General features: G+C 42.6%; 1 protein-coding gene across 1 annotated transcript in view; it reads left to right on the top strand.

Annotated features, from left to right (window-relative positions):
• Positions 1–23,004, top strand: part of ETV4 (ETS variant transcription factor 4) — a 47,737-nt gene extending 24,733 nt beyond the window's left edge. The window contains exons 6-13 of the mRNA XM_044296986.1: positions 11,954–12,077; positions 12,187–12,345; positions 12,529–12,782; positions 17,633–17,689; positions 18,069–18,137; positions 19,166–19,338; positions 20,720–20,821; positions 22,290–23,004. Coding sequence (XP_044152921.1) covers positions 11,954–12,077; positions 12,187–12,345; positions 12,529–12,782; positions 17,633–17,689; positions 18,069–18,137; positions 19,166–19,338; positions 20,720–20,821; positions 22,290–22,511 — 1,160 coding nt within the window. The 3' untranslated portion in view covers positions 22,512–23,004. The remainder of the gene's footprint in view (positions 1–11,953; positions 12,078–12,186; positions 12,346–12,528; positions 12,783–17,632; positions 17,690–18,068; positions 18,138–19,165; positions 19,339–20,719; positions 20,822–22,289) is intronic.
• The last annotated feature ends 3,836 nt before the right edge of the window (positions 23,005–26,840 follow it).

Genomic DNA, 26,840 nt, shown 5'->3' on the forward strand with positions numbered 1-26,840 from the left:
TCTCTGGCTTATGTCATGGGATCCCCCAGCAGTTTGAGTGATGGGGGTGATACTACTGCTAGGTCCCCCTCAGTCGTATATAACGCCTTGCAAACCACAATCTAGTTGATTGTATAACTAAAATCAGTGAGTCGCCCGAGCTACAGCTCCGCAGTGACTTTTGGTCGTACTAAAATTGTGAGGGAATGTGGACATTTCTGAACTCCTCATTCCATAGGGAAACAGTGAGGCTCGCCATGGAGGTCTAACCTAAACGATAGCTCGCAACCCTCCAGAGTAAAGATCCCATCGAAAAAAAAAGTTCTTCTATTGTGTAGACAAAAATTCTAATGTTTAATTAGCATCCATTTGTAGAAAATATGTAGCCTGTTCTAGGCAGACAAGGTTCTTCTTGTTGACCAACCAACCCCATTGAACCCTTGTGAACGTGTTTTTTTTTAATCTTTGGCCTATACGTTTCGTGCATCGTTCTATTGACCTCCTGGTGTTACAGGCTTCTACAACACCCTTCGATAACATGGCCGACAACTTGTAAATTATGCTTGGGTGACTGGACAAATGATACATAGCCCAATAATGGTTAAGCTGGAGATTTGTAGCTCTACTTACACACTAAATGCACCAGCCCTTTGCACCATGGTCCTAATAGGAGTGATTCCATTAGAGGTCATTAGTGCTGTGAGTTCCCGCTCCTCACGTGGATGGAGGACATAGACTCTGTATTGACTGGTTATAGAACACCAGCTGTACGCCAGGCGAGCTTTTAACCATGATGATTTGATAAAAGCAAAAGATTGTTTGTTCGTCTCTTGTTTCAGACACCCACTTATGGTCGTAAGTTGTTTCCTGGAAATGCATGGAACGGCCCTCCAAAAAATGTGCAGCAGTGCAGGGGTTAAACTCCATAGGTGTGCTTTGTGAATAAGGTTGAATATGAAAAGTGTTGAAGCTCTGTCTGCAGCCCGGGCTTTTCTCTCTGTTATGGATGCAGTCTTTTCAAAGAGTTTACGTTGCTCCCATAACAGACACTGTAGAGCGTTTTCGGAAGTGTCTGGTCTGGCCTGTGGGTGTGTCACGCTTAGACTTGTCCCCGAACAATGTACATTGCTTTGTGTGTGCCCTTCTTTTAACCCCTTTGTGGCATAGTTGTGCACTTTTTTTTTCCCCCCTCTTCCAATCCAGCATTGGAAAGTCGTCCCTCCTGTTTGGCTGTGCTGGTAGAGTTGGGCTATGTTCACACCGAATTTTATTTTTCTTTTGCTTGTAAAAACCGATGTGAAATCCACTTAAAAAATCTTAGCTGTTTTTGATCCTACCCATTTCAGTGGGAAGTTCGGATGTGGATTTGATATGAAGATTGAACATGTCTCTACTTTTTTTTTTCCACTCTTTTTTAAAACCACAAGCGGAAAAATAAAATGCCATGTATAATACAAACACTGTTTTCCCATTGAATCAATTAGAGGAGTATTGCATGCTTTTTCTGTGCTGATTTTACAAGCAGCATCTGCTCCAAAATCCATGTAGAATTTTTTTTTGAAAATACCCAAATGGTACCTGCACCCAATGTGTTTTTTTTACTGTACACAGTGTGCTGTCTGCATCCGCAATTGCAGAGCGCGGCCCCGATCTTCGGGTCCGCAGCTCCGCAAAAGATAGAACATGTCCTATTCTTGTTCGCAGCCTGCGGACAAGAATAGGCATTTCTATGGGGGTGCCGGCCTGGTGTGTTGCGGACCCGCAATTTGCGGGTCCGCAACACATCACAGACGTGTGAATGGAGCCTTATAAGTGTGAATAAACACTGAAGAGTGATTTACAACCTGGTCCTTTGCCTCTATACTGCATCCGCTAACCTGCCTACCAGAGCGAATCCCCACAATATATATATTATTGTATAAATAATTTTCTTTATATAGCGCTGACATAGTCCGCAGAGCTTTATAGACGTAGAGATAGACTCGTACACAGTCACTATACAGGAATAAAAAAAGAAGGTACTTGGCTTGACAGACAGCCAAAAGGAGTATTCAAATGCGGGACATGTAAGGCCTGTAAATACATCAATCAGACCAAAACAGTGACCTGCTCTATGACAAAAGATCTGTACACCATAGGCAACTTTGTCAATTGCAAAACAAAAGGAGTCATCTATATAGGTCAATGTACCTGCCCTAAAGATTATATAGGGAAAACATATAGAGAACTTAGGCGCAGAATATGCGAACATGTCAATGACATTGTAAAAAAGAAGGATACATCTGTGGCTAACCATATGAATCACTGTCATAATGGCGATCTTGAATGTATCCGTTTTTCGGCCCTCGAGGTGATCCCAATGCCTGCCAGGAAGGGTGACTGGGACCGGAAGATACTCCAGAAGGAAACTGAATGGATTTATCGATTCCGGTCCCAGTCACCAGGAGGAATGAATGAAAGACTAACATATACTTGTTTTATTTAACTGGCACTTTTCTGTCCAAAACTGGCCTTCCTCTGTATTATTAAACTACTTATATCCCAGTATTGGACCATGCTGATACGAGAAGTATCATAATAAATAGGGACAGTTTCATCACCAAACCCTTATCCTAACTAACTTTTACTTATGGACCACCTATGAGATATGTGGACCTATGTAAAATTAAGATGGGGCTGCATAATAGAGCCACATCAATTGAATCTCCCACTTATGATAAAGATAGTCGGTTTACAACAATACATAACAGTGGACCGCAGTTTATATACAGTAGAGGTCTATAATTAACATATCATTGATACCCCTATCGATCTTAGAGATATGTCTCCGGTTTCTCCACATATATAGGGGGGACGGACTTGGACCCTAAAGAATAAATACTAGTAATCTGGCCCATCAATTGCTGTATGTAAAGATGCGGTTCAAAGACCGGAACCCGAACCTGATAACTTCCGGTGGCATGCGGTTCACCATGCGTTCCACTAACCGGAAGTGACGTATCGCTACTCTGCATGCGTGTCACAAGCCGGAAATGCCTGGCTTTTCGGCGTCCGGAAGTAATAGTAAGTCCAGTGCTCATAAGCTGAGCACTGGCAACAAGTAAACCGGCCACATCTGCTCTCTTCTATGAAGTTTATTGAAATAAGACAGTGGGATTGCCCTGCACAGCTATCTACTGGCAGGACCTTAGTATCTTTACACTCCCACTGATTAACAATAGGAGCTAAGTATCAGATATTCATAATCTTTATATCACTGTTTGTATTAATTTTTGTCTATCACCCCCTGATGATCTGCCGGGCGCAGGTGAAACGCGTCGGGGTCGTTTCATTATAATTTTTCCAATCTGTTATCATTTATATAGGTAGGGCGTTCTTAGGTTAACTTTAGTCATAGGCACGGGGACAGGGTATCTCTACCATATGGGGATATCCCTGGGCTGAGGGCCTAGCTTGTCAGGGACATCTAGGGAAAGTGATTTCCCTCCCGTCTGATAACCCATAATTCCTGTCCTTAGATCTAATACCTAGTTGACCGTACACTCTCTCTTTATCAGGTTATTTTAATCAAATTGTGGCATCCAAACTTAAGTAGGAGCTTCTGTAAAAAGACTTAAAACAAATTAGTTTTGAGTCTTGATCACTAAATGAGCAGCATTCTGCTCCATCTACCCAATTATGTATAATAAAGGTATTGTTTTTATGAGCACGCTATATTCTTCTATATACGCTTTATAGACGTTAGCATCACGCTGTCCCCAATAAGGCTCACAATGTAAAAAAAATAATATAATAATATATATATATATATATATATATATATATATATATATATATAATATTTTTATTTATTTTTTTATACTGCTTTAGGCTACTTTCACACTAGCGTTCGGGTGTCCGCTCGTGAGCTCCGTTTGAAGGGGCTCACGAGCGGACCCGAATGCTTCCGTCCAGCCCTGATGCAGTCTGAATGGATGCGGATCCGCTCAGACTGCATCAGTCTGGCGGCGTTCAGCCTCCGCTCCGCACGGACAGGCGGACAGCTGAACGCTGCTTGCAGCGTTCGGGTGTCCGCCTGGCCATGCGGAGGCGTGCGGATAAGTCCAGACTTACAATGTAAGTCAATGGGGACGGATCCGTTTGAAGATGCCACAATATGGCTCAATCTTCAGGCGGATCCGTCCCCCATTGACTTTACATTGAAAGTCTGGACGGATCCGTACTAGGCTATTTTCACACTTAGCTGTTATATGCTAAAAATAATGCAGACGGATCCGTTCTGAACGGAGCCTCCGTCTGCATTATTATGATCGGATCCGTTCAGAACGGATCCGATCGAACGCTAGTGTGAAAGTAGCCTAAGGCCTCCTGCACACGACCGTTGTGTGCACCCGTGGCCGTTGTGCCGTTTTCCGTTTTTTTTGCGGACCCATTGACTTTCAATGGGTCCGTGGAAAAATCGGAAACTGCACCGTTTGGCAGCCGCATCCGTGAGCCGTGTTTCCTGGCCGTGAAAAAAATATGACCTGTCCTATTTTTTTCACGGCCAACGGTTCACGGGCCCATTCAAGTCAATGGGTCCGTGAAAATCACGGATGCACACAAGATTGTCATCCGTGTCCGTGATCCGTGTCCGTTTTTTCCTATCATTTCAATGGCAAACTTGACTTAGATATTTTTTTCATTTTTCATGTCCGTGGATCCTCCAAAAATCACGGAAGACCCACGGAAGAAAAAACGGGCACGGACCTACGGACCCTGTTTTTGCGGACCGTGTAAAAAAACGTTCGTGTGCAGGAGGCCTTACTCTTATCATATTGCTAATAGTTGGGAGTGTTTTGCAGAAGTCCACTACCCATAAAAATGTGGGGCATCCTAACTTAAACCTCTACGTTTTTGGGTCCCATATCGGATACCATATTTATTATTTGCCTTTATGATATGTGGACGCTTAACTGCGTCTCATGTTCTCTGCGATGTAAAAAAAAATAAGAAAAAATGTACTGTAATAGATGCCTGCATACTCCTACCATTTACCCCACTGGGTAACAGAAAGTTAGCCAAATGACACCTCCTAGGAGGCACTGAACATAGAGATGTGATAAAGCCACTGCTGAGGACATAATAGACTAATGACCTGATCATCCATGTCCGCTTACCGCCATGCAGCGATTACGGAGCACTTACAGATAAAGCAGTCAGGCAGATGGATTTGCCATTTTCCTTTATCTGCATTTGTTACTCAGTTAATTCTCTTTAAAGGCTTATAAAATATGAATGCAGCATAGCTCTTAAATACTTCATTACAATATGTTTATGTTCTCTTTAGTTTTTGCTCAGAGGAGGAGGCGGTCCGGAAACACCGGCAAAGGTTTCTTTGCTATGTATATTTTATAATGGTCAACCGGGGAAAGCCCCAATGTTTTCTGAGGTGCATAGCTGAACTATAGCCTAGAGCAACTGCAGGTACCGCTTTCTGGACTAAGAACTCCTCCAGTACGCATTAAATCCTGTCTCTCCTGGGAACACTTGTTAGGGTGGGCTGATTTCATGTTTTTGCTTTCCATTTGATGTATATGTTGTAAAAAAAAAATACAAAAAACGTAGCACAACACGCTTTTCCATCCTGCGGAGTCTGGTAAAAATAAAAATAAAAAAACAGGTATCCTTTTTTTTATTTTTATTTTTTATTTTTTTTTTACAATGGAACTCTATGGTGAATGGATGCCACTGTATGGCACCTGTCTAAGACATCCTTTAACATATGTGTTTTTTGTATACATTAAACAGATGCCAAAAACGTGATGGGATCCCACCCTAAGGCCGAATGCACACGGCCGTGTTTCGTCATTGGTTGCTATGACGCCGTGCACTTCCTGCTGCCGCCGCAGTACAGTGATACACTGGTATAGATCAATGACGCCGTGCGCTCCTGCTCTCAGCAGGAATCCAGCCCGTGGTTCCAATGACTGCTCACGGCCGTGTGCATTCGGCCTTAATGGCCTCTGGATAGATCATCGGCGGGTGTCCGACACCCGGGACCCCCGCCGATCAGCTGTTTGAGAAGGCAGCGTCCCAGTGACGTCACGACTAGCATCACTGGCCTGGGCGGGGCTAAGCTCCGTTCACTTGAATGGAGCTTAGCCCCGCCCAGGCCAGTTGATACAAGTCGTGACGTCACTGGGCCTGCAGTAAACAGTGAGAAGGCTGCTGCCTTCTCAAACAGCTGATCGGCGGGGGTCCCGGGGGTCTGACTCCTGCCGACCAGATGCTGATGATCTATCCAGATCCAAATCGTCAGTTAAAACAAACTGCAGAACCCCTTTAAGCAGTTCATGGACTGTTCATTCATTGCACGGTTGGCCATTAATTTGGCATGTAAGTTCTAAATATGACTGCTGCAGTGGAAACTTATTGTTAAACGGGTCGTCTCACTTCAGTAAATGACATTTCTCATGTAGAGAAAGTGAATACAAGGCACTTACTAATGTATTGTGATTGTCCATATTGTCTCCTATGCTGGCTTTATTCATTTTTCCATCACATTATATACTGGTCATATCCAGGGGTTACGACCACACTGCAATCTATCAGCGCAGATACGAGGTGGACGTGAGCTGCTGCATATGTGTGCCTGTCTGGGCTTCCACGGTCCTGGCCACCGGAGAGCCTGGTGCTTTTTCCTATATTGTAGAAGCACGACCACCGCTGTTGGATTACAGAGTGGTCATAACCCCTGGATATGAACAGTGTATATTGTGATGGAAAAATGAATCCAGCCAGCAAAGGAAGCAATATAGACAATCACAATACAATAGTAAGTGCCTTGTATTAACTTTCTCTACATGATAAATGCTATTTGCTGAAGTGACACAACCCCTTTAAATGTCAAGGATTAGAGAAGCCAGAACCTCGGTAATCAGATGATCGCCGCTCGGCTTTCTTTAGGCCTGTTACAGAATGTGTCAGTTCAATAAAAAACTGATTCAATTTGCACGCAAAACCATCAGTTTTCTTTGTGACTGTTCAGTGTTTCAGTTTTCTCCATCAGGATTGCAATAAAAACTGAAGAGTAAGGCTACATGCACGCGAACGTTGTTTGTTTCTGTGTCCGTTACGTTTTTCTTGCGGATAGGATGCGGACTAATTCATTTCAATAGGTCCGCAAAAAATGCGGACATCTGTCCGCATCAGTATGTCCGTTCCGTAGCCCCGCCATTGTCCATTTTAGGCATTGTTACAATGGATCCGGAAAAAAAACCTATGGCATATGGATGCGCAAAACACATACGGTCGTGTAGCCTATCACACAGCATCTCCCAGCAGTGAAACACGGACTGCATCCAGATGGTGTGTGTGCTGTCCAGTTGTTTTTTCACTGACCCATTGACTTGAATGGGCTAGTCCTACATGACAAAGAGATGAAGATAAAACTTGCTGCACTTTTTCCTGACCGGTCAGATGGTCAGTGAAAAAGAAGGCTCCTATGCCAATACCCATTGAAATGAATGGGTCAAGATTCAGCCCCGATGCTATTCATTGTAAAAAAAACTGATCACATCCAGAAAGTTTTATGAAATAAGCTTTATACAAGGGGATGTAGTAGAGACGTTCAGGTTGCCTAGTCATTTCTCATCTAAGGTATCGGTAAATGCATCCTAATGTTATATGCTCATAAGTGAGAAACGCTAGAAAGGAATTGAGAGGGATCGGTAGTCTGCGTTATACGATTTCAGAAAGCAGAATATTTTGACGGAGCTCTGGACAGTGCTGTTTACAGGCAGCAATAGTCTGCGCCCAAAGGAAGCGGCGTCCCCAGTGAGAGCCTTGCAACTGTGTTACACCATCCCCTGACATCTCTCAAGGCTACACTGGGAAACTGCAAACAAGCCATTTCTAGTGAGTAGAGAGAGAAGGCCAATAAAGACGTCATTGCCTGGTGTCTAATTGTTTTAAATATGCTTCACTGGCTCCTCCACGGTCACGTGGCTCCCATAGGATAATGATGCAAAGAGTCTAATTTTTACATTTGTGTGAAATTGATTGTGTGGTGTTGACTAGATGAAGAGCAACCAGCCGTTCATTGAGCCTTAAATTGCTGTATAATGCTTATTATTACCTCATTATGTTATTATGTTGTTTTTTAGGCCTCTTTCACACGGGCGTCCCGGATCTGCTCTGGATGCGTCGCGTGTGCATTGCGGGAAACCCTACGAGTGCGCACGCAATTTTATTACTTGGGTGCAATGTGTTTTGCACGCGCGTGATAATAAACTGAATGTGGTACCCAGACCCGAACCCGGACTTCTTCACTAAAGTTTGGGTTTGGTGTTCTGTAGATTTTATTATTTTCCCTTATAACATGGTTATAAGGGAAAATAATAGCATTCTGAATACAAAATGCTTACTAAAATGTCGATTGAGGGGTTAAAAAAAATAAATTAAAATTAACTGGCCTCATCCACTTGTTCATGCAGCTGGCATCGTCTTCTTTCTTCTTCTTTCAGGACCTGCAAAAGGACCTTTAATGACAGTGACGTCAGCGCAGGTCCTTCTGAATGAAGATAGAAGATCCTTCTATCTTCATTCAGCAGGACCTGCGCTGACGTCACCACGCGGTGAGCGTGATTATGTCATCAAAGGTCATTTTGAAGGTCCTGAAAGAAGACTATGCCGGCTGCGCGAAAAAGTGGATGAGGTGAGTTAAATTTTTTATTTTTTTTTTTTAACCCCTCAATTGACATTTTAGTAAGCATTCTGTATTAAGAGTTGTATTATTTTCCCTTAGACCCATGTTATAAGGGAAAATAATAGTGATGTTACTTTAATAGGGTCCGGGGTTGCTCATCCCTTTCATCTTCTAGCAACCATGCGCGAAAATCGCACCACATCCGCACATGCTTGCGATTTTCACGTAGCCCCATACACTTCTATGGGGCCTGCGTTGTGTGAAAAACGCAGAATATAGAGCATGCAGCGATTTTTCACGCAACGCACAAGTGATGCATGAAAATCACCGCTCATCTGCGCAGCCCCATTGAAGTGAATGGGTCCGGATTCAGTGCGGGTGCAATGCGTTCACCTCACGCATTGCACCTGCGCGGAAAATTAGCATGTGTGAAAGGGGCCTTATGGAAAGAGGTTTCAGAGAAATGTACATTGCACGGGCACCTTTTGGGTCCTAGTTGCAGTGGGCCAACTTGAAATTCCTAGACCCCAATGCCAAATCTGTGACAGCGTGTCTCTGCTTTCTTTGCAGTTTATAGTGTTGGTATCTTTTTGATCTGGGACTGTTGGTTCATCTCAGGTACCACTTTCCAGATGCAATAGCAAAAATAATTTTGCCCTTAGTGATGTCATTGCACTCACTCTTATGACATCACAGAACCTAGATAATGCACCTAATGTTCTCTTACTGCAGGAATAATAAATGCAGTCCTGTTACAGCACAACTATATAATGCTAAAAGTAAAGGCAAAGACACGTTAATCACTGCGCACACTGATCATAGGTCACAGTGTATCATTCTATCTGGAGAATGCACACAGCGATGTCACAGTACATGGCTAATAAACACTGCCATGTCACAAAAAAGTATTCCTTTACATAGTGATGTCACAGTATGGGAATGATGTCATGAAGCGGAAACAAACACTGCTTCATTATTAAAAAATAATCCACATTGTGATGTCACTGTACAGATGGAGTGACCATAGGCATACTTACCAACATTTCTTTTGATAAATTCAAGGAATTTAAGCTGTGCCCTAGGAGACCCCCTAAACCCGCAAAGACGAGGCAAGGATTGTCTTTAAAAATTTGGTGCAAATCCTGTCAAATTCGGGACTCTTGACCACTGCGTAAAGAGTTAGGATATGCCATCAATTTAATTGGTAGCGTTCTGAGCCCATGAGAAGGAAGCCGTCAGTGTTGATTTAGCACCCGTGACTTTTTCATTCGACAGTTGCAATCCCAGCCTTCCGGCTGTGCATGGATTCATACACTGAATGGAGCAGTGCTGCTATTTTACTGGGTAGCCAGGAATAAAGTGATAGGGACACCGTGCTATTTCAGCACACCTCTTCATTCTCAGGAGGTCTGACCACCATAAAGTGATAATCTATCCCAGCCATATGCCATCACTTTATTACCCCTGTGACATGACATCACTGTTTCATATAAACTGTGATGTCACAGTACGTGGAACAAACGGTGTTGGCTTTTTGGGTTCCTTATTAGGCCCTACATCAGCAACTTCTGCAATCCCTATAGTTATACCCCTGTCTAGTTGGACAGGATACAAAAAAATTAGAGCGTTTAATATGTGAAGTGTTTTCTGCACAGGAGGTATGACGCAGCTGAATGAGTTTTTATATCCAGAGGTCCAAGAGGTCAGCGGCCAGGCAAGACTTAAACTACGTCATGGAAGTTAGAGTTGGAAAAGGGAAAAAAACAAACCTAGTAGAGAGAAAAAGCTAAAGTAAAACCGTTACTGTGTTTCATCCATATAACTTTTATAGCAAAATTATCAATGAATACAAATGTGGTAAACAAAAGGAAAAAGAGCCAGCGCATCTAGAGTGAAACCACCCCTCCATCATAAATATTAATCTCACGGCACTGAAATATCAGTTCTTACCAGCGGAAAACACACTTATGTTGTAAGTTACCTGAAAGCACCTTGAAATGTCCTCCAGGCCTGTACTTTCAAATGTTAGGTGGGTCTTCTCGAGGCTTGCCAGACTACTTAAGTGTTTATAACTGATGTTAATTGCTGTCGGAAGTGCAGTTCACGGCTCTCAGGATTAAACTTGGTAGAGAAAATGATAGCAGGTTGTAGTAGTGTAAACTATTGGTATAAAAGTCTCCAATATCTAAACTGGTAATGGAGGTCCACAGCCCTTCATGGCCTCCTAGTTGTTTACATGGGAGCATTGATTTGTTTGGTTTTTGACCATAGGGAATCTGTCCTGGAAAAAAAAACTTCCATCTGTGTAAATGTGCGCTTGTCATTAGATTGTAATGCTCTTTGTCCCATTTTGATAGCCCCCCTTCCCCCCACCCCCCCCCCCCCCAAATTTGGAGAAATAAGCCTTTTAGGTTTATGCAAATGAGCCCCATGGTTGCAATGAAGGCATTGGTGTTGCACTCAAAGCTCCATTTGCTTTCTGTGCTGGCGCACCCCGACTTTGAGTGACAGGGAGAGACCGTGTAGACATAATCGTGCCTGACCCCGAAATTTCACGCCTGCTCCTCTGGTTGCCAGTCACAAAGGCGCAAACATGAGTTCACTCAGAGCAGGGGGTGCAGTCAACACTGAAAGTGAGTGGCACCTCAGGTGCAATGGCACCACCCTCGTTGCACCAAGTGGCTCATTTACATAAACTTAAAAGGCTTGTTTCTTCAAGTTGGGGGGGAGGGGCACCTATCAAGACTGGAGAAAGAGTATTGAAATCTGCTGACAAGTGCACATCCACACAGATGGATGGTTTTAGTTCCAGGTATGTGGTGACGGTTTCCTATTAAATATTTTTTCCCATCCTCAACCCCATTTTCTGGGCAGGATTTGTTGACTGCTTTACTCATGTCCATTGCTACTGTAAGGCCTCATGCACACAAGAGTATTGTGTTTCTATAGAACATCTGAGTTGTGTAGAGGAGCGACATATGGCACTCATAGACTTCTGTGAGACCTTACTGTATTCTTCCAATTTAGTGGCATGTTCTATCAGATGCTGTATTACAGAGTTATCCCTCTAAGGCAGTGCTGTACATGGTACGGTATGGTAGCACACCATGCCTATGGCTCTGCAACATGGATCCACATTGTAACGGCCTTGAAGAGATCGTTGTCTTCTGTCCATCCCTAACCACTGTCCCACTGAAAACACGATGAAATTTATGTAAACTAGTGCTGTGAGGAGCTTTACTGCTTTCTTTTAGTTCATTGAAAAAGCTATTTTCTTCTTCACAGTTGCTTTTCACAGCCCTCCGGTGAAAATCAAAAAGGAACAGCCAAGCCCTTGTTCAGACCCCAGTGTTTCATGCAGCCAGAAACAGTTTCAATACCGTAATGGGGAACAGTGCCTTTATGCCAGGTGAGGAATGTGGTTGCTTTACTCCTCGATTATTGTACGATTATACAGTTGGTTACTAGTTTGTTACAAGGTTTGATATTGGTGTTAAAACCTTCTTTTCTGTCTGCAGTGCCTATGACCAAACATCAAGACAAGTCAACATCAAGTCCCCAAATCGGGGCGCTCAAGTGTCGCCAATCCCTCACTTTTCCCGACAGGATAGAGGATATGTCAATCCACAGGGCTCGTCACAGCCTGTCCAGTCTGGAGGATATCTCATAGAACATGGGTAAGTGTAGTTGAACAGAAATGCAAGAAGTCATCTATAAAAGTGTTCCTCTCTAGAGGAATTCTATACCTGCCGGAAAAAAATCTAGCCATACCCAACACATGCACTTAAAATCCCTTAAAAAAAAAGACTCTTAAAAACTATTGACTATTCTAATTGAATTCTGTCCTCTATAATATTTAGATCCCGGTACCAACAGCAACTACCAGAGATGTGCCACTCATTTCCATCCACACAGAACATGACTAGAGAGTCTCCAGCTAACTACCAACGCCAGATGTCTGAGCCATGTCTCCAGTATCCACAACAAAGCTTCAAGCAGGAGTACCATGACCCTATGTATGACCAGGCAAACCGTATTGGAACCAGCAGGCCCCACAGATATCCTTCCAGTATGATAATCAAGCAGGAGCAGACAGACTATGCATATGATTCAGGTAAGCCTTTTCTCTAAAGGGGTCACGATAGAACAACTTTTATCATTGCAGTATGTCCTGCTGGTAAATTTAAAACCTTCTTCAGTGCTTTGGGCAATTTTTCTGCATGTCAATGAGGATAACCCATTTCCATATGTCCTAGAGGCCACTAAAAAACACCAACTCCCTCTCTGGTGGACTCGACGAGAGAAAATACTACATGGTCCATCATTGGAATGGGCACTGTGTAAAATTACAGTTCTCCTCCAAGAAATGAGTGATCAAAAGTGGTTTTGGCCAGGAGTTAAAAAAATAAAGTTGCCTAAAGCTGATTGATGTAGGTTTGAATTCTCCTTAAAGGGGTTGTCCATTTTGGACAAGTCATGTAATGTGTTTTATTTCAGACCTTACACGTGGCTATGGTTGAATTTTATGCGTCAACATACAGCTTAAAGGGAATGTGTCTTCAAATAAAAACAGATTAGCCAAAAAAGGAGATGTGTTGCTATCTTGTTTTAACTGCCAGATTAACATTTTTGGTGACATATTTCCTTTAAATTTTATTGTTCTTGTTCTTTTTTTGTGGTCCATTATCTAGCCAACCAAGTTGTATGAAGTCAATGGCTGGCCCTACAAGTATCGCTGTAATTTATTTTATGAATGATTTAAAATGTTAGCATTAATTAGCTACCTAATGGGTTAAATAAAGATCCTTGACTATTCTATGAAGTGAAAAGCTCCCCTCTAAAGGTTGACTATTTGGTTGTATGGATGGAAAGGTGGTGGTTGTCACTTGAAATACTTGCCTGTCCTTGTATTCCCATTACCTCCGCGCAGTCTGTCTGCTCTGCTAATGAGCTAATGTCTGTCTGGTCCATACCGCGCAGCGTCGCCACATACGTTGGAATGTAAATAAAACGGCTTGTTTCAGGCACCTATATGAATTAAGTAAAGTGTGTTATAAAAACTCCCGAGAATGGCTGGCCGTGAAATGACACAGCTAGACCTGTCAGGAGCCTGGTTTGTGTTAGAAATGGAGTTTTAATTTCCTTCGGTTTCCTCTGCTCTTGGAAAGCTATAACGTATGGATGAATAAATGGTTTTGTCTGTATAGTGATTCTTTATGTGGAATTTTGTCTGTAGTCTGGTGCTGATCGATGGTTAAGCGGCTGGTTTTGTGATTATATATTTTTATTTGATAATGTAATACCATGAGGATATGGAGCTGGTTGTTCAAATTCATTCAGGTATGCCTTATTTGATTTAAAAGGGCTATCATAAAACTCTTAATAATACACTGGTATGTTCGGTTTCTTATAGTCTTCCTCAACCAGACCCTTGTAAGCAACATAGTCTTGGTAATGTCACATCACTTTCTCAGATGACCTCACGTCGGCCAATATGTGATGTCACTGTGGCTGCTTTATATAAAGCTTTTAGGTAACTGGTGGAGGATGTTTTTTTTTTTTTTTTTTAATTCAAGTATATTGAAATAAAGCCAACCATAGATGTGCCAAACCATTGTTCGCTGGTGTCATTAGCAGTTGTTGGCCAAAATGGGGAATCCGATAAGAAGTTGTAGGCATGTCTACCTCGTAGGGGGATAATGGATCTGACCTGTCGGGTACTTGTCTGGAAGCGCCCAAAGACTTTAGATTTTTGGAACATCCTATTAAAGTCTGAAGAGTCTTACAACCAAAAGCCAATAACTATGTTCAGCTGAAATCCTTCTGATCAGAGGCTCAATCTTTTCAGTCACTTTCTCTTGCCTACCCTACCTGTTCATGGTGAGGTTGCAATAATAAAGACTATGTATGAGAACTATGGTACCTTTTCATTGTAGGATGATAATAAACTACAGGTAGAGTGAGGAAAGCGCCAGAGTATAATGTTTTGTAGACCACCATGTGGGTGGTGGGCTTCCTTGTTTGTATAGATCCATTATGATCTCTGATCAGCATGCTTCACAGTTAAGGTGGACATACACATTCATCTTAGGCCTCCTGCACACGAACGTGTGCGCCCCGTGGCTGTGCCGCACGAACGCCGACCGGGGGGCAGCCTCAGCGGATCGCGGACCCATTCACTTGAATGGGTCCGCGATCTGCCCGTTCCGCAAAAAGATAGAACATGTCCTATCTTTTTGCGGGAATGGAAGTACGGGACGAAACCCAATGGAAGCAGTGCTTCCGTAGGGTTCCGTTCCGCACCATTCTGCATCTACGTATTTGCGGACCCATTGAAGCAAATGCGGTCCGCAATACAGAAACAGGAAGCACACGTTCGTGTGCAGGAATTATAGACTATTTCAACTTAAACAAATGTTCATTGGGTGAAATCTAACAATGAATGATCATTTTAGCTGACTGATCATAGTAAGCAGTGTTCAATATTTTCCTCCGATAGTCATACGAAAGATCTTCAAAGAAAATCGATGTTTTCGAACGAAAACTCTTTCTTAGAAAAACTTTCCAGAAAGAGCGTTCGTCCCTTGCCCTTTTTTTTATTGAATGTGTATGTGTATGGGCGGTTTAAACAACTGTAACCGGCAATATGGACTAAAATGTGCATGGCTGTGTCTGCAAATTGAACGTTCTCCAGATGTTTGTTCAACCATCAACCAGCTTCTATTTAATGTGTATGGCCACCTTTAGATCACATCAGTTAGATCATGTTTAAATGGTAAAGGAGAGTCTGTAGTTGCGGCGATCTACTCTATATAAATGCCCCCATCGGAAAGTTTGCATCTACAAGGTTCTATGTAGGCACTTATCAAGAGTCGAGAAAGATTTGAGCAAAGTTAAAAAATAGTTCTGCAGCTGAGCCGCCTCTTGCCTTGTGTGGCTGCACTTTCTCTGCTGTCCCCTGACCTTGCGTTTTCAAGCTCCAAATTTTCTGCATCCTCTAACAGGATTGCATTACGACCTTGAATTGTAGCTCGCTCCCTCCCACCTGCCTGCTAGTCACTAACTCGTACATGGGCTCCTCACTCTCTGAATGGAGTCTGAGGAATTTCATTCACAAAATGGAGGACGAGAGAAAGACAAGAAGTCCCCGTAGGGCTGTTCTGGTGCCGGCTTACAAAACTCGGCTGCTTTTTCATAGGCAGCTGACATCATACCAGAAATATGGGCTGTCTTGCGGTAACACTATCTGTTACTGTATTTCTGCCCAAGGCTATTAAGATGCTCGAGAAAAAAAAAAAACATCCCTGCTGTAGAGGTTACACGGTTACAAATACTCAACTGAGACAACTAAACTGCAGCCTTAACATTCACATTTAAAGGGGAAGCTAGAGAATGAGAAGATTGCTTTTATTTCTGAATTACGAGCAGCGTCCACCGCTCGGCCGTCTTATATATAATTCAATGCAATCCTGCGGATATTTTTTCAATCATTACTTTTTCTGTGAGAAGCATGGCAAATCTTTTATGATTGTGGTCAGACCAAGACCAGCAGCTGGCGTCTGATTTGAAATGAGTCTCGCATGGAGAACACAAATGCTAGCATTTTATATACAAGAATGGATTAAAGCTGTATTCCCATTTGGGACTGTTATGGCCTATCGCTAGGGTATTTTCAGAAGTCCCAACATGGTGAAGTGACTCTCTTCTATTCACTTTAGGTCCCCGTGCTGCAGTTCGGAGCTGGTCCCACCTTTGACATTTGTGGCATATCCTAGCGATATGCCAGCAATGTCCCAGGTAGGAATACCCCTTTAAGTCTAGAGACTCTGTGGCATGGGTGATGGGGGTTTAGGTGTGGTAAGTCATATAGACAAAAGAAATCTAGCTGTGTTCTTGTATATTGGCTATTATAATGGTGGTCTTCATAGTTGGCGGGTGATCAGCTGCCTAACACCTCAAGCTCCACTGTTCTCTGGATTCTGAACTCCAAAGGCACCATATACATGTAAATGAGTGTAGATATGGAATTTCAGTTGGCGGAAATCTGGATGTGCATGTAACTGTGCCGGCAAAAACATGTCTGGATTTACATTTCAGAAGATGCATTGAAGAACTGCTGACAACCAACTCTAGTCTAGAGGTGCCCATAGACATTAGGCAACGTGCAACCAAACCGCCATCCATCTATTGTGTATGGAGGACACCCTACTCTCCCAACAGCAGATGGGGGGGGGGGGGGGTCAGACATGTTGGATTTTCACTGCCCAGTTAAATAAGTAGTAGATAAGCTGCTGTCAGAGGTGTCTCCTTTTTTTTTTTTTTTTTTTTTTTTTGAGCTTATTCCCCTCTTCCCATTGCAATAACCATGCCACTAAGCTGAGCGTATGGGGAAATCGGGAGAGAAAGTGTTTGGCTGACGTGCATTAAAGGACCACCTGTAAGCCTTCCATATATATGAGATAACAGTAGGCCTCCTGACTTCCCACAAACATGGGCCATCTTATGGGTCTCGTGGCACTTATGTGGAGCTCTTCTTTTACCATTACGATTGTTGGTCACTATCATCAGATGTCTACCGCTATAGGAATCCAGTACGGAGCATTTGCGCTGTGATGTAACTTTATTTAACATTTTCGGCTTATGTCTGAAACCATATAATTATTTATTTTCTTTTATTTATTGTGCCTAAAACTTCTAAACAGCTGGGGTTCGAGATCACGTAAACTTAGAAGGTATCCGAAACGGAAGCGCGATTAGGGTTTTCAGATGTGTTTACACTACATTTCTACTTGATTTGGTCTAATATAAACTTACAGCACATCTGGCTAATTCACTTGTGTATTTTTAGGAGGTTTATATTCGCACCAGAGTTCTGATTTTGTCTACGGACATTTTGTAGATCACATTTATTCTTTTTTACTTTTTTGATCAACTTTTTTTGTTTGTTCTATTTCTTCTTGACAGATGTTCCTGGCTGTCAATCCATGTACAGGAATGTGGAAGGCTACCCAAATGTGGATGGTAATTATGACGTGTATTACATTTGTGTGTTTTTTATATAGCTAGGCTTTTTTTGAAAGTATAAAATAGAAGCTCTGATTGTAGGGTGTAGATGTCAAATATATCATACAACCTGTTTTTTAAAGAAAGGGTTAGGTAATGGTCATGAACAGTCAGAGTAAAGAATCCCTGGATATAAATGACTTGAGCTTCATTGAAACTTTGTAGTTTCCATTGAGATATATTGAAAGACATTTCTTAAGATCTATTAAAAATAATCATTAGGGTAACATTATGGTTATTGTATATTTTTACTATTTGCAGTTTTCGTCTGTTACATTAGCAGCCAATAAGTTTCAGACTCAGTAGATTTTTAACACCTTACCCTTTTTCTTTATAGGTTATGGCTATGAAAAGCCCATAAGAAGTTTCACTGATGACGCTTGTGTTGTGCCAGAAAAATTTGAAGGTTAGTGTTTCCCTCAGCTGATGGGATGGCTAAATATTTCCGTACCACATATAAGTCCCTCAAGTCTCTCCCTTCAGCAGATGGCATTTATCATGTAAACAAAGTTAATACAAAGCACTAATGTGTTGCGATTGTCCATATTGCCTTCTCTGCTGGCGTGATTCATTTTTCCATCGGATTATACACTGCTGGTTTCCAGGGGTTACGACCACCCTGTGGTCAGTGGCATCAGTGGCCGTGCTTGTACACTGTTGGAAAACGCACCAGCCTCTCTGGTGGCCATGACCGTTGGAGTGCGCATAGGCACGCATGCACAACAGCTTCTATCCTGGCCATCTCGATATCTGTGCTGTAGCAGTGGCCATAACACCTGGAAATGAGCGCTGTGTAATGCGATGGAAAAATTAATCAAGCCAGCAAAGGAGGCAATATGGACAATCACAGTACATTAGTAAGTGCCTTGTATTAAATCTGTCTACATCAGGCATGCCCAACCTGCGGTCCTCCAGCTGTTGCAAAACTACAAGTCCCAGCATGCCTGCAAAGCCATTAGAGCATGCTGGTAGTTGTGTCCCTCCAGCTGTTGCAAAACTACAGGTTGAGCATCCCTGGTCTACATGATAAATCCCACTTCCTGAAGTGAGACAACCTCTTTTAAGAAGATATAATGAAAAAGTAGATTCTGGACTCTTCCATAAAGTTTACGAAGGAATGGTCCATTGGCCTACCTTCTTGTGTTGGCTGCTTCGTAGTTTCATATGCCTACTGGGAAAATCTTTGTATATAGTAGTGTAGACATATTTGGTCTCCTGGTCTTCACCAGGCATGATGAAGCAGGGACCAGGATAGTGCCATAGCATATTTTTGTAAGGGAGCACATTTTAGGATGGAGGCCATGTATAATCAGAGTCGAAAGCGAATTTTCAATATTGAGAAAATCTCTTTAGATTTTTTTTTTTTTAGAATTATGTAACATTCTTTGTGAATTGTTGAAGTGTGAGTTGACCTTACTTTTGTTGGGATTACAGCAAGTGATATCAAACAGGAAGTCGGAACCTATAGAGATGGACCTCCATACCAAAGACGTGGATCTTTGCAGCTATGGCAGTTCCTTGTGGCTCTTCTGGACGATCCTTCGAATTCTCACTTCATAGCTTGGACTGGTAGAGGCATGGAGTTCAAGCTGATAGAGCCAGAAGAGGTACGTATTACTGACTTTGCAGTCTGAATTAATTTTGTTTGGCTTTTGCATTGTCATGCTCGTTTTTTATTGATGCTTTGTGAGTGTTGCTCATCATATTGTTTTTTAATGTATTGTAGAGGGTGAATAAGTTATCCATAGTGGTCTACCTTTTGTAAAAGTAGTATTGCACCTCCATCCGAAATCTGACCATTGTGGTTTGCATTTTTGCAAGACCACCCTCTTATCCAGACAGCATATTCTGTGACATATTCTGTGCACCAACTCCCACCAATCAGATATTGATGAACTGTAGGCCCTCAATATTGAACTCTCAGAAAACCTATTTAACAAAACTACAGGCACACTTTTCTAGTAAGATATTATTTTTTTTATATACTGATCAGAAGAGGTAAAAAAATCATTACTCACCTCTATCGATCTCCTGCTATTGTTCCTATCCCTGCTTGACACATCGTATATGCCTGGCAAGGCCCACTCCTCCAATCAGTCCGTATTGGTGACCAGTCTCAACCTGTCTTGGCCTTTCCTAGCATCTTTGGTGTGTCAAGCAAGGATCGGAGCAGTGGCAGGGGATCAATGGAGGTGAATAATGATACTTTTTTTTGTTTTCCCCAACCACTTCTGACTAGTATTTAAAAAAAATAAAAAATAAATCTTAGCAGAAAACTGTTAAAATATGCCCAAAAATTGATTCTTGACGCAATGGAAATCTTACAGATTTTGCTGTGTACTTACACATGGATTTCGCTGCAGAGCACTACAAAATTTTGTATAATTACATCGAATTTGCTGGCACTGTAACGAATTGCAGATTTTCAACTTGCAATTTCACAGCGGAAAATCTTCAGCATATCCACCACGTGTGAACATGCCCTAAAGTGCTTCCCAAGAACACTATTTTACAAACTCATCCACTTAAGTTTTTGGCCCAAGACTGCAATGATCTCAAGCTATTACTGTTACATTTATCTACCAGTCTGTTCTACCGCTTTCTGCTATGGGCAGTGCGGATGAACGATCATTAGAGACTGACGTATTTATAGAGAGGTCACCATCGTTCCTTCACTTGCAGTAGTGATGATAGTGAGAAGTGAAATCTTTCTTTCTCAAAATGTAAGAAATTATGGCCACCCTAAACATTTCTCATCTCCACCCATTAAACTTGGCGATACACTAGGATTAGTTCTATTCTCAAATGTCACAGCTGGCTGAGCCTATGCAGTACCAGCAAGGGCAAGCTGTATTTATTGCCTATAGGCATATTAGACCTTTTCATGTATGAAAGAAGTGAAGAAAAGGTATTGTTGTTAAGTTAACCTCTTTCTTGCTATTCAAGCTTATGGGAGTCTGTTTTGACGCTTGTGACCTATTTTTGCAGGTTGCCAGACTCTGGGGCATGCAGAAAAACCGGCCAGCCATGAACTATGACAAGCTCAGCCGGTCATTGCGCTATTACTATGAGAAGGGAATCATGCAGAAAGTAAGTAGAAATAAGAAGGGAAATTTGTCACACACAAATCCATACGAGTCTTAAAGAGTATGTCCATGACTGGAAAAGCTTGATCCCATGCATGGGGATTCTATTCATGGCACCAGTGGGACCAAACTTTAAAAGTCAATATAATAAGAAGAATGGGATTTTATAGGAATATTCAAACTTCATATTTCATTTGTATATGTCGGCTCCAATCAGAACAAAGTGAGAACACTTTTCATTTGCAAAAAGGTTGAGCTCTTCTTTTTGACACTACCGTACATATACAGATGAAAATATGATCCTTAAAGGGGTACTCTGGTTAACCCCAATTCATCGGATAGATTATAATTGAGACTGGTGGGACCCCCACTAATTACGAGAATGGGAGTCTCGAGCCCTGAATGAATGGGGAGGCAGGTCAAGCATGACCACTGCTTAGGATAGCAGAGTACACCACTTGGTTATCTCCGGCAGTCTTATAGACTTTGAATGGAGCAGTTGGGTGCATCTTTGACAACCACTCTATTCAAATGAGAGGACACAGACCCTTGGGGTCCCAGTAGTCATTCCTCTCCCTTGAAGGGGTTAGCCGAAACTATAAACTGCCCCCCCAATATGCCAGGGCCCTCACATGCAATATACTTACCCATCTCCCTGTGCCGCACCGCCACTGTTGCTTCTCCCCATGCACCGATGAAAACATCAGTTGGAGGGGGGAGCAGCCAATGGCAGACGGGGACGAGCCTCCCAAGCGTCACCCACAATGCTAGGGAGGCTCATCCCCGTCCGCCATTTGCTGCCATTCTCCCTGGCACCAGATGTTTTCATCGACACAGAGGGAGAAGCTGGGAGCGGGGTAAATATACTCTATGTGAGGGGCCCGGCATATTCATGGGCATATCACCTATATGGTGGATAGGGAAAATCTTGTTCTAGCCAAATACCCCTTTAAGCCGACTGTACAATTAAGACCGCTATCAGCCAAGAACATCTGCCATTGTGGGGCTATCGAGAGAGTTTTATTTCAAGCATGGCCAGCTTATAGGTGTTTCCCATTTGTTCCCTTGATGTGAACTCTTGTGATCAGCTGCCATCTGTAGGGAAACTTGGCTTAATTTCCCTGCAGCGCCACCACAGGGGAAATTAAACATTACATAGTTTCCATTCAAATCAATGGGTTGTCTGTGTAATGTATGGATGTGCCACATTCTCTAGAGCAAGAGAGACTGTGTCACCACTCTTCACTTGGGTAATACTTGAAGATCCAGAACATGAAACCCCCGCCATTGACTAAGAATTAAGATGTAGGGTATATGACAATAGTTTTCTAATCCAGACAACCCCTTTAAGTCTTTTGAAGAGAAAAGGTTTGAAATTAGAATTTTTTTGTGATGGTGCTAAATTTCTTGGGGGGGTTTTTAGGTGTGGACCTACCGTAAATCTTGACCAAATATGTTATGTCTTTTTCCAGGTGGCTGGTGAACGCTATGTCTACAAGTTTGTGTGTGAACCCGAAGCGCTATTTTCCTTGGCTTTTCCTGACAATCAACGTCCTGCCTTAAAATCTGAGTTTGACAGACAGATCAGCGAAGAGGATACTGTTCCCTTGTCACACCTGGATGAAGGCGGCATGTACCTTCAAGACGTGGGAACGGTCCCTTCCCAAAACTATAAAGGCAGCTACAATTACTAGACATGGCTGCTGTGTAATCTTGTATATATGGATACATTTTGTTAGGAATCATATGAATGTAGATGCTTATTTTTTGTTTGTTCTTATTGCCAGAACCTGGTGTTTAAGTAACATGGACTCTAGCGGGTAGGTGCTGAAGATACCGCTGTTAGTTATTATAAAACCCAGGTTATATTTGGGTGTTTGTAACATGGCCTTTTCAAAATACACTCCTTGGCTGTGCTGTATTTGAGCACCCTCTTTTAGATTTCTCTTAATACGGCTAAGCTTATTAATGATTGATTTCAGGAAATGCATGTTCTCCAGCATCAAGCATTGAAGACAAAATCCTTTCCTTCAGTCTTTTATTATATATTTTTTTTAAGTGGCATTTTTTTGGGAAAGGATTTTGTTGAGTGGATTTCAGCAAAGACCGCATCAAACCAGTGCAATAATCGTGGAATCTACCAATGCTTCTGTTTTCTGCCTTTTGAAATTAAACAGTTTGAAGGAATTCTGTCTTTTCTTTTTTTTTTTTTTTGTATTGTACCTGTTCTGTCTAGAAGCCACAGGGGTACTGGCCCTCATGGAAGAGACTCAACGGTGGATGGAGATTTATTTTCAGGCACTGCTTCATGGGAAATAAGTCTCCGATGAGAGCCAGTTACACCCCTGGTCTGCATCTGAGGTATCTCGTTAAGCATGATGACTAATCCTGAGACAAGGCCATTACTTGTAAAGGGTTGGACAGCTGCTTTAAGGGGTTGTCTACAATTCGAAAAAGGGTCTGCTTTCTTCTTAAAAACAGGACCACTATTGTCCATGGGTTGTGACTGGGATATCAAAAAGAACTGCAATACCAGACATGTCCCATGCACAGGTGTGATGCCATTTCTGGAAGAAAGCAGACATGTGTATGGCCATCATAAAGGGGTTGCCCACAGGGTCGGATTGTCCATAGACCTTACAGAGAAAGTTCCTGGTGGGCTGATGCCCAGGCGCCGTCTGAGTCCTCCTCACAGCCAGCCAGTGAAGGTTTTTGGGGATGTATTTTGTGCTGTTGGTGGCGGTATTATGTGATGGACTGTGGTATTTCACTTTATTTGCATTTGACCCACTAACACGTGTTGAGACGTAACAAACTATTTATTTACAAATGGCCACTATGACCAATAATGTCTCTAGGTTGACACGTGTTATTATCTTTCATAACTAAAATTTAACATTTATTGGTTTTATTAAAAATTATATCCTAGAACTAACATAGTTAAAACTATCAGCCTTGACTGCACTGCCACTGGTAAAGTAATGTATGCTGTGAGGTTGGCTGGAACTTCGCTAGGACCTGCCTGGCTCACTCCTTCGTATCTGCATAGATTCCACTATGCTCTGTTTGGTGCGCGCTGTTAGTGTCACAGTGCGCTACCTACGGATTAGTACTGCCTGCCTGTCTCTCACTATTCACTCATAAGTGGTATGCTCAACTGGTATTGCAGTACATTGGCTGGCTAAAAGGTAACATGAATCACAATCTGCCCCCCCCCCCCCGACATGTTTCGCCAAGCACTTGGCGTCTTCAGGGGTATGGGCAGATTGTGATTCATGTTACCCTATTAGCCAGCCGATGTACTGCAATAACAACAGTTGAGCATACCACTTATGAGTGAATAGTGAGAGACAGGCAGGCAGTACTAATCCGTAGGTAGCACACTGTGACACTAACAGCGCGCACCGAACAGAGCATAGTGGAATCTATGCAGATACGAAGGAGTGAGCCAGGCAGGTCCTAGCGAAGTTCCAGCCAACCTCACAGCATACATTACTTTACCAGTGGCAGTGCAGTCAAGGCTGATCGTTTTAACTATGTTAGTTCTAGGATATAATTTTTAATAAAACCAATAAATGTTAAATTTTAGTTATGAAAGATAATAACACGTGTCAACCTAGAGACATTATTGGTCATAGTGGCCATTTGTAAATAAATGGACTGTGGTATTTGGCTCTGTTGGGGTGGTATAATGTGCCACAATATGATATTGTTGGCCCTGACTACTTGTGTTGGCCCTGCTTTCCATCAAAATGGGCCCACGTGTAGTATTTTTTCCAGGGCCACTTTAAAGAGGACCTTTCGCCGATTTTTACACTGTGAACTAAGTATACAGACATGTAGAGCGCCGCCCGGGGATCTCACTGCACTTACTATTATCCCTGGGCGCCGCTCCGTTCTCCTGCTATGCCCTCCGGTATATCCGCTCACTAAGTTATAGTAGGCGGAGTCTGCCCTTGTTCTTCTGTAGCGCTGGCCAATCGCATTGCAGAGCTCACAGCCTGGAAGAAAATAACCTCCCAGGCTGTGAGCTCTGCGCTGCGATTGGCCAGCGCTAGAGCAGAACAAGGGCAGACTCCGCCTACCATAACTTAGTGACTGAAATCTCTGCCTACTATAACTTAGTGAGCGGAGATACCGGAGGGCATAGCAGGAGAACGGAGCGGCGCCCGGGGATAATAGTAAGTGCAATGAGATCCCTGGGCGCCGCTCTACATGTCTGTATACTTAGTTCACAGTGTAAAAATCGGTGAAAGGTCCTCTTTAAGTTCCCAGTCCTCCACTGGTTGCCCAAGATTAAAAAAATCGGTTGTCTTGTTGAAAAACTGCTCTTGGTACACTTTGGAGAAATGGCTATACCGCTGGTTCCACTAACAAATCAATGTAATGCCAAGATGTTAGTGTATTTGAAATAAAGACTAGGGGGGTCTGGCTTTTGTACTTTATCACCCACACCATAAAACTAGTGGTAGGATCGGTGTGATGTTCATCTGTGACCTCTTCACGGTGTTGCCCACGTGGTCTCCAGACCAATCTCCAGCTATCACTGCATCCGAGACAAAAACGGGACTCATCGTTGAAGAGGATAGACCTTCAATTTCAGCCTCCATTGCCGGCTTGCTGTGCACCATAATAGACTTTGAGAGCGGTGACATGACATCCATGGACCACCTGGATCTAGTTGTCTGGCTCATAGCCCAATGTCGTGTAGACATTTCCTTGCTGCATTAGGCTTGGGATGTGGTGTAAAATTTCACTTGCAGAACAGAATGGTGACATTCTTCTATTCAGATGATCTGTCCGTGCAGAGGTTCACCTCTGTGGACCTCTTGTCATTCCAGTTCATCATCGTTCTCCAAAAACACTGGGACAAGCAGTGTTGAATGCTGCTGATATCTGGGCCTAGGTCTGTAGTGATTTGTCAGAGTGATACACAAAGAACCAGTCCAAGGATTGTGTCCCTCTCAGTTTTTCTTAAGTGGTGATAATGGCAAGTTCACATCAATGTTTACAAAACGGATCCTGAGCATTGCCTATCCACATTTTGCATGCAAGACAGAAATGTCTCAATTGGATGCCAAATGCGTGCTGACGCTCAAGATCAATTTTTTCCCCTTATTTTTTATGTTCTGACGGGTCATATAACATAAGCTCGCCCCTAACTGGCATGTCGACAAACAGGAGGCATTGCAAAATCATTCCACACATCCAACTTTTGAGGTTTCATGTGGCAAAAAAAAAACTGGTTTTAATCAATTGCCTCTCCCACAGGCCACAGATTGGAGCTAGGTGCTTGAAAATGTGATCATTTGCAGATCTTAGCGGCACCTACTACATACCTGATTAGCTTATTTTCTTCGTGTTGCAGCTGCAATATCGAGGAGTGTATACGTCGTCTTGTGGAGTGAGAAAAGGAATATAAAGTAATAACTTGTTTGGTTAACTCAGAAAGTAAAATCAACGTATTAACCAGGCAGTAGTTCATGGTCTAAATTAGGGTGAGGAGAGTCTGAGAATATCTGCCTAAATACATAATGTTAATTTTACAGTGTGGTCCACTCCTCTTATCGGTGGCCTATTCTCAGGAGAGCCAATCAGTATATGATTGGCGAGGGTCTATGCACCCCGGCCAAGCAGCTGTTTGGGGAGTAGTTCTGGTGCTGAAGCTCCATCCATTTTTAATGGACAGAGCTGGCTACTGTGGTGCTGCAGTTACCAGCTTTGCCTTCTGCACAATGTACAGAGCTGTAATGTGCTAGGGCTACTCCCTGAGGATAGGACATCAATATAAAAGGAGTGTACAACCGCTTTAAAGTCAAATTTAAAGGGGGTTGTCTGACATGTGAAAATGTTTTATGCTTTTTTAGTTTTTCCAGAAACAGTGCCACCCTTGTTTATAGGTCATGTCTGGTATTGCAGCTCAGTTCAATTCAAGTGTGCCAGGAATGAGTAGAAATTGTAACCTTCATTTATTAGGTTAGAGATTTCATTTTAGATTTTCATTCATCTTTGTTTCTGATGCA

Source organism: Bufo gargarizans, chromosome 6 (genome assembly GCF_014858855.1).
Source record: "Bufo gargarizans isolate SCDJY-AF-19 chromosome 6, ASM1485885v1, whole genome shotgun sequence".
In the NCBI taxonomy this organism is placed as follows: Eukaryota; Metazoa; Chordata; class Amphibia; order Anura; family Bufonidae; genus Bufo; species Bufo gargarizans.